The sequence below is a fragment of the Trichosurus vulpecula genome, chromosome 7, assembly GCF_011100635.1.
Source record: "Trichosurus vulpecula isolate mTriVul1 chromosome 7, mTriVul1.pri, whole genome shotgun sequence".
Classification (NCBI taxonomy): Eukaryota; Metazoa; Chordata; class Mammalia; order Diprotodontia; family Phalangeridae; genus Trichosurus; species Trichosurus vulpecula.
In genome coordinates, this window is record NC_050579.1 from 96,614,776 (window position 1) to 96,623,657 (window position 8,882).

General features: G+C 41.2%; 1 protein-coding gene across 1 annotated transcript in view; it reads right to left on the minus strand.

The window, feature by feature from the left end:
* Positions 1–4,160, minus strand: part of TMEM181 (transmembrane protein 181) — a 102,922-nt gene extending 98,762 nt beyond the window's left edge. The window contains exon 1 of the mRNA XM_036766570.1: positions 3,977–4,160. Coding sequence (XP_036622465.1) covers positions 3,977–4,107 — 131 coding nt within the window. The 5' untranslated portion in view covers positions 4,108–4,160. The remainder of the gene's footprint in view (positions 1–3,976) is intronic.
* Positions 4,161–8,882: the final 4,722 nt, after the last annotated feature.

The window sequence follows — 8,882 nt, forward strand, 5'->3', positions numbered from 1 at the left end:
TCAGAGTTTGACATGATATTAGCCACAAAATTGGGTTCAAGTTGATAATTAAATGAATTATTATTTAAAGGAATGAGTTTTAAAATAATTGACCTCAACCTCCTCAGTAAAATATATTCGGCTCTGTTCACTATATTTAAACTGATGTTTATCCAGGATGCCAAAGACATTTGAAACCATATGGTACAAAGATTGATTGTTGCAAGTGGAGATTTTTAGTTTAGAGATGAAAAATTTGGGGAAGAGAGGCCATTATAGTAGCCTTCAAGTACTTGAATGACTGCCTTGTGGAAAGGGGATTAGATTATGTGACTTCAAAGTAAGCAAGAATTTCCTATTGATTAGAACCATCTATAAATGAAATGGGCTGTCTCTGAGATAGTGCACTGGAAGTATTGAAATAGAGATTGGATACTTTCTGAACATACTGTAGAAGGTATTCATGTATCAGATAAAGTTTGGACTATACAACCTCTGGGGTCCCTTCCAACTCTGAGACTGTATGATTCTATGCTTTCACAAAAAAAATTTGTGAGGAAAGTAGTGACAATATTATCAACCCATTTTGTAGCTAAAGAAACTGAGTTACAGAGAGATCAATTGACTTCCCTAAGATAACAAAATTCACAAGTGACTCAGTCAAAGCTAGGTGTTCTAGTTCTAAGTCTGGTGTTTTTTCATATTTTTGGTGTCTTGTTAGACAGAATATTTGGATAGAAGATGAGGGTCTTTTTTTCTTTTAGTGTAGAGATCAAAATTAAAAAAAAAATGTTCCCAGAGGAAACCCAGTGAAAAGACAACTGGATTTGGAGTCAGAGAACCTCAGCTCAAAACTGGGCTCTTTGGTCATAAGCAAGTTACTAAATCTCTATGGTCCTCAGTTTCCTCATTTATAAACTGTGGAACTTGGCCTAGTAACTCGTAAGGTCCTTTCTAGCCATACATCCATTATATATGAGTCTGAGAAATCCTAAGTGGCAAAATAAGCCAAATTCTTGTGTTTGCAGGAAGACGAAGAAGATTGGCCAAAGAAATACATGTGAGGCCCTGCTAAGATGGAACCCGCTTTATATGAACCCAGAGCATTATAATTGGCTACAGGTTACATTTGAAAGGGGGTGGATGTTTTATTTTGGGGGATCCTTAAAGAAATTTTTTAAAAGGATGATCACAAAATCATAGATTTATAACTAAAAGGAACCTTAGAAGTCCCCTATTCCACACCCAGCATTTTGCAGATGAAGAAACTGAAGCTCATCATTACCCTAGTGGTCGTTAAAATTCAAACTCAAGTCCTCTCACTCTAAATCTAGTGCCTTCCTTGGGTATGTACATGAAAAGTAGCTCAAGATGGTACCTCCACCAAGTTGGTACATTTCCCAGAAACCAGTCAATTAATTCAGGCAGCTAGGTGGTGCTGTGGTTAGATTGCTGGGCCTGGAGTTGAGAAGACTCATTTTCCTGAGTTCAAATCTGGCCTCAGACACTTTCTAGCTGTGTCATCCTGGGCAAGGCACTTAACCCTGTGTGCCTCAGTTTCCCCATATGTAAAATGAGCTGGAGAAGGAAATGGCAAATCACTCTAGTGTCTTTGCCAAGAAAACCTCAAATGCAGTAACGAAGAGTTTGACCTAACTGAAAAACAACAAAATCAATTAATTCATTTATCATCCTTAAAAGAAATAGCTATTAAAATTAGAATTGCAAATTTGGAAGAGATCTTAGAAATCACCTAATTCAACAATTTTACAGATGAGGAAAGGCATAAATGGTACATTTATCATAGGTAATAACAAAATAATAGGTAACACTTATAGCAATTAAAGGCTGGTAAAACACTTTGGTTGAATGATCATATTTGATCCTCACAACATAAAACTGGGAGAGACAGCTAACACACTGGAAGAGAGAGTTAGGATCCAAAGATTTTAATGGGCAAGGACACTGATACAAATATAAATTTAAGAGGAAAAGATCTAAAGTCTTCCACTTGGATTGAAAAAATCAACTATGCAAGTACAAGATTGGGGAGGTATGAGTGGATCATCTGAAAAAGACCTACAGGTTATGATAGATTGCATAATCAAATCCACAGTGTGATGAGGCAACCAAGGAAGATTAACTGATATTAGGGGGCATCAAGAGAGGCATAATGTCCAGGACTTGGCAGGTGATAGTGCCACTGTACTCTGCCCTGATCAGAACACATTTGGAGTATGGTTCAATGGTTTGGAGTGTGGTTCGATTCTATGGGCAGCTAAGTGACACAGTAGACAGAACATTGGGCTTGGAGTCAGGAAGACACCTGAATTCAAATCTGGTCTCAAACACTAGCTGTGTGACGCTGTACAAATCACTCAACACCATTTGTCTCAGTTTCCTCATCTCTGAAATGAGCTGGAGATGGAAATGGCAAACTATTCCAGTATCTTTGCCAAGAAACTCCCGAATGAGGTCATGAAGAACTGTACACAACTGAACAACAACATGGAATTCTGTGCACTATATTTTAGAAAGAACATTGACATGTAGGAGAATGTTCCAGAAGAGGGTGAAGTGCATGCCATATGAGGATCAGTAAAAAAAAATAGTGAGGATGTTTAGCCTGGTGGAAAAAGAAGACTTCAGAAGAACATGATAGCAGTCTCCAAATATTTGAAGGTGCATCTCATTATTTTGCTTGTCCCAGAGGGCAGAAGTAGGGCAATTGGTTAAAATTGCATTCAAGTAAATTTGGGCTTGGTGTAAGAAAAACTTAACAATTCGGGGTCTCTGAAAGTGGCGTGGGCTGCCTCCAGAGTTCCTCCTCTTTAGAAGTCTTCAAGCAAATGACAGCTCTCCAATATTTAGGTCTGCTGTAGTGGGGATCTTGTTAAGGTCTAGGCTGGACTAAATGGCCTATGAGGTCCTTTCCAATTCTGAAATTCTGTGATTCTTGGAAGGGATTCTATGATCACACTATAAAACATTTGATCAGAATCATATCATAGCAAATCTGGAACTAGAACCAAGTTCCAAGTTCTCATATCTAGTAAAAGCTCTGTTCCACTACACCAGCCTCTGTGCTAGAAAAATGTTCAAGCATTTGTGTGGTTGACTATGTTATAACTAAGATAGAATACTAGCCTGAGAAATTTTAGTGTCATGCTTTAAGTCTATGGAAATATTCTACAAGTTCTCACTTTGAGTATTCATTAAAATAATCAACAAATAAGAACAAAACAAAAGAAAACATAAAACACAAGGACAACCAATACAATCACTCTTCAAATATATCCTACCATGGACAAACAGTGTTCATAGGTGGCTCCAGCAGGCCTAAGGCAGAAGCAGGGAACAAGGACAGTGGAAATGATAGGAGGGCAGAAGAGAAAAGGAAGCAGGTGCTGACAGCAGGAGGAAAAGATGGTGGGAAAGTGGTCAGGGGGCCTCCGCAGAGATTGCCTAAGGAGTGGCCGCCCCCACACTTTTCCCAAGAATGAAGAATGGCCCTTCATAGACAGTTCCTGGGATCAATGCAGCAGGATTCCTAAATCAAGTCCTCCAGCCTCAAAAATATTTTGAGAACCCCAGATGGGCTAAGACTCGCCTGTCCAAGCTCCGCAGCCCTAACGGCAGGATTGGTAACGAACTGCTCCCGTTCCCAGACATGCTTTGGCAACTCAAAGGGTCGGAGAATACGGTTTCTCCTTCTCTCTGAGACCAGCCATTCCCCGGGAAAGAGGTAGGGGACTTTCATCAACCCCTATAGAACCACTGGACTTTCGGCACACACCATTTGCACTTCGACTAGCGTTCTGTACATCGCATTGGCAGACACCAGCAGCAGCTGCCCGACAGCCTCTCTCCCTCTCCTTCCCCAACCCATCTCCATGTTTCCCTGATGGTGGCAGCGGGCAAGACAGAGACAGCCCTTGTGCTGTCGCCGGGTGGGGCGTCGGAGAAGGGCACCCCACGGGCCGCTAGCTCACCCTACCTGTAGTAGCGATCATCTTTGTAAGGGGTGAGGTCCTCCTTCAGCTCTTGGTACGCCTCACCGAGCCTTTTGCAGAAATGCTTGAGCTCTCTGCAGAGAGGCTTCTCAAAGACAGGATAATCCGCGTCCATCCTCCCCCAGGTCTCGCTGTGCGCCTTCTCTTCCGCTTCGTGCTCCCTGACTCTAGTTACGCCCGGCTCTATCCCGGCAGTCGCTAACCTGGCCAGGCACAGCCAAGTCCCCCTGCTTAGTACCAGCCCAAGCCGCCTCTTCTTGTCTGTGCAGATGGTTGGGGCGCCCTCCTTCGTTCTCCTCTCCCTGCCTCTGGCTTTTCTCCTTGTTTCTCTTCTTGCCTCAGGGTTTGGAGTTCCACTGAGCAGTTAGAATTGAAGGGGAGGAGAAAGAGGAGGAGCAGGTAATGGAGGAAGGGAAGAAGGAAGGAGAAGAGGAAGAGGAAGAGGAAGAGAGTCTGTATTCAAAAGACCATCATCCCTTTTCTCCAATTCCAGCTTCACACTACAAGCGTCGCCCCTTAGGATAAACCTGTAGTCCTAGTAAGGGTAGGGTGGGGAATAGGGGGAAGGCACTGATGTCCTAGCGAGGGGGCGGACTGAGAAGGGGAGAGGGGCTGCGCCAGTTGATGATGCTGTATCTGCAGAGAAGAGGAGGGGGCCCGAAGGATCAGCATCAATCCGGCGCAAGTTCATTTTGTCGTTTTAATTCTCATTAGCTCATTAGAAAATGATAATAGACATCGATATTCCTCGTGTTGAAAGAAAGGAAGAAACTAGGAAACGAGGGGACGAGAAAGGAGAGGAGAAAGAGCCCCTTTTCCTGATGGGAGGGTACCTAAACTAACAGACTATATGTTTCAGCACCATGGACGGGGCTTTGGAGCCTTTCCATTCCTGTTCCTCCTCAACTTATTATGATTGTTATTATTAAAATAAATGTTTATTGATATTTTTGTTTTTACACCGTCTAATTTGTCTCTGTATCCCTCCCCTTCCTTCCCAGAGAGGCATTTCACATAACAAAGATTTTTTAAATAATTATTATTGTCATTTTAAAATGAGGTATACTATTGTACTAAGGAGAACAGACAAGATCCAGAAGTGAGCCTCTTAGCAGAAGATCCCAGGTGCTTCCTGTAAACCCAGATGTTGGGGGTAACAGAGAGGAAAGAGACATAAGATGCAGCATATTCCTTGATTTTTCCACCCTTTCCACCCTTGTAATTATGAAAGACACAAATACATCTCTATATAGATATATTTTGTAAAGGGAAGCATGGTGTAGTGGGAAGATGGTGCATTTGGAGCCAGAGAATCTGGGTTCAAATCTCCGTTCTGCCATCTGTGACCTTGGGTGAGTTGCTTCATCTGTCTGGGCTTTCATTTCCTCATCTGTAAAATGACAAGGTTGGGCTAGATGGCAACTAAGGTTTCTATCAGCTCAAGATCCATGATTCTAAAGCAAATTCTAAAGCACAAAGCCTGAGTTCAAATTTCTCCTATCCCTGATACTTACTACTTTTGTGACCTTGGGCAAGTGTCTTCTTCTTTGGCAGGCACCTCTTTGGGTCTTAATTCCTTCTTTAAAAATGAGGGGATTAGAGTTCCAGTTTTAAAACCTATGATCCTAGAATCCTAGATCCTAAATCCTAAATCCCCTAGATCCTAAAATAGTTAAATATTTAAAAAAAAAACAAAAATGCTTTCAACCATCTTCATTGGAATGCATTATTAAAGGAAGTTTTGAAATATCTCTTGTTTTTATTTCCCCTTCCAGAAAAAAGTGAGTAGACAAGTGAATGAGAGCTGTTCATGGATTCCTACTTAACTGCACAGATGAAAAGACTGGGCAATATGAAAATGTTTTTTACCTATGTCTCTGACCCAACCTCACTCAATACCATTACTCTTTCCTACTCACGGTAGCTCTGATGTTTTATTTCTTGCTTCCCACCACATTAGGAATAAGTTCCTATTTATTGTAGGAGATCCTACTTTTTTTTTTTGTAATTTTCCCCATAATTTCTGATTGTCTTAAGCTAAGAACACATAGTTTTTACACTTGAATTATTAACATAAACATTTACATTTCAGGAGGGCTGAAAATGGAGATTAGAGTTGCCGTTATCCAAAAGATGATGCTAAGAGAGCAGTGAAGAGAAGAGCTGTAACAGCAAGCACCCTAGTATACCCAGGACGGCCTCCTAGCACAGATTCTTTGATGTACTTTTAAAGGGGTCAACAATCTTGTTTTAATTAAACATATATATCATTCACTTAGTTCAGGGGAGAGGTCAGCACCCTGAATGTAGAGAAAATACAAGCAGAGAAATTAGCACAGATCAACAGACAATTGTCTGATCAAAGTAATCCATACATAGTCACCAGAGAGGGAAGCACCGCCATCTAGATTTTCAAAACTGGAGGGCTCCTTAACAGCTACCCAGAGTCTCATCTGGCCAAATCACATAAACATTCTTCCCATGAGTGAGCCCCAAAGCAAAATACCAATATATAACCAGAAGGCATCACAACCCTCATGTTTCAGTGCCTAATTACCAAAAGGTGTGAAAACCTTCCTACAAGCAAGCTTTCCCTAAGCAAGCTTTCCCTTAAGCAAGTTCCTCCCCCAATGGGCTCCATGTGACTCAGGATGTATCACAGCTGTGAGCTGGAGTTCAAAGCAGCAAAACATCTGTGACTGAGCACATGTGGTCACATTAGCCTATTAGTGGACAAGGAAGATCCTCCTATTCCATTGACATTACAAGAGATACTTTCTGAACACAAACATGCAGATTTGTTTTCCAGACTGTAATAGACTGTGAAGAGTGAATGTATTGTTTCAAATTTTAATATAGTAAGTTCCTTGATGAGATCCACTTTATAGCCTCTCATTCAGCTGCAGAAATATACTGTAGTATATTTAAAATCTTTCTTACAGCCTTTCCTGGCTACTGAAGTCTACATTCACCTCTCCTTTCTTTGCAATCCTAGAGTAGTGACAGCCTGGTTTGGTGGGGAAAGTACTCAACTAATAGCCACAAGATCCGGGTTTATACTTAATTCATCTACCACCTATTTGTGTGATTTGGATCAAATTGTCTCACTTCTCTGATCTCTACTTTCCTTTTCATTAAGGTTTTGAACTAGATTATCTTCAAGTGTCCATCTCTCAAGTTCAACAGTTCTCTTCAGAAATTGTTGTTGTTCAGTCATTTCAGTAGTGACCAACTTTTGGTGACTCCATCTGTGCTTTTCTTGGTGGAAACACTAGAGTCCTTTGCCATTTCCTTCTACAGATCATATTACAGATGAGGAAACTGAGGCAAACAAGGTTAAGTGACTTGTCCTTGGTAATGTAGCTAGTAAGTTCTGAGGTCAGATTTGAACTCAGGTCTTCCTGATTCCAGGCCTGGTGCTTTATCCACTATGCCACCTAGGTGTTCTCTCTTTCAAGATAGCACTATGCAATTAAACAGCTGAATGTATCCTCTTTCCCTTCCAAAAAAATTTCCTAGAGAACTTTGTCTGGATATTTTTCACACTACTTTCCATTATTCTCATCTATCTGCCTATGTATGTATGTATGTATGTGTATGTGTATTTACACACACATTTGTATGTACACACACACACACACACACACACGGATAGAATACTTGTGTGTGCCATGTGCATCCTATTCCCACCTACCCCAAACTAGAACGTAAGCTCACTGAGGGCAAGATTTGTGTCATTTTTAAAAATCTCGGTATCTTCATCACATTTGACATAGCAGATGCTTCATTAATGTTTATTGAATTGAGGATGCATTGATGATGTACTGTTTTGCATTGTTAACTAATTGTTTCATGCGTGTCGTCTCTTCAACTGGGTAATAAGTATCTTGAAAGTATGGACAGGGGATAATCTGGAAAAAAAGCAGTAAGCAGAAAGTTTATCTACGGTACACTCCTACTTCCCACTTCTTTCTGTCTATGCAGTCTCACCACTGCTGAACTCCACTCAGAATTGTTCTCCGCAGGCAGTGAGTGAGAGTCCTATGCTCTAAAGCTGTTTTTTTCTCTTCTTCACCCTTTAGAATCCTCATCCGTTCCATATAGTGATCTCGGCTACATATTGATAAGAAATCATGTATTTAATTAAGTCACATTAAATGTAAATGACTAATAGCACAAAGGGCTGTTATTTCACTTTTTGCACTTTGAAAGAGGATGCTTTTTAACCTAAAGGAATTAATATATAATGGTGAGATTTCAGAAGGCAGTTAAAAGGGGATGAGTGTGTGTGTGTATGATGCAAACTCATGTGCAATATTTTGCTTAGTAGGTGCCTTCTTGGAACCACTTTTCAAATCACATCAGGTATTTTACTTTGCCTACCTATAAGGTTGACCATGGCAGAAACTACATTTCATATTTATTCTAATGCCTAGTGCTGGGCAAATAACAAATGCCAAAAAGTACTCATTAGTCAATTGACTGAATATTATAACTTGTTCCCTTTGATTGGTGTAGAGATCCAGTCATAAATAAATGAGACTGGGGCGGAGCCAAGATGGCGGCTGGAAAGCAGGGACTTGTGTGAGTTCCCCCCCAGGTCCCTCCAAGCACCTATAAAAAATGGCTCTGAATAAATTCTAGAACTGCAGAACCCATGAAATAGCAGAGGGAAGCAGGGCTCCAGCCCAGGACAGCCTGGATGGTCGCTGGGTAAGGTCTATCACACAGAGCTGGGAGCAGAGCAGAGCCCAGCATGAGCTGCATCTGGACCAACCAGACCAGGAACCACGCAGAACAGGCCCTAGTGCCCTGAATCAGTGAGTTGTGGCAGTTACCAGACTTCTCAGCCCACAAATACCAAAGACAACAGAGAAGGTTAGTGGGAAA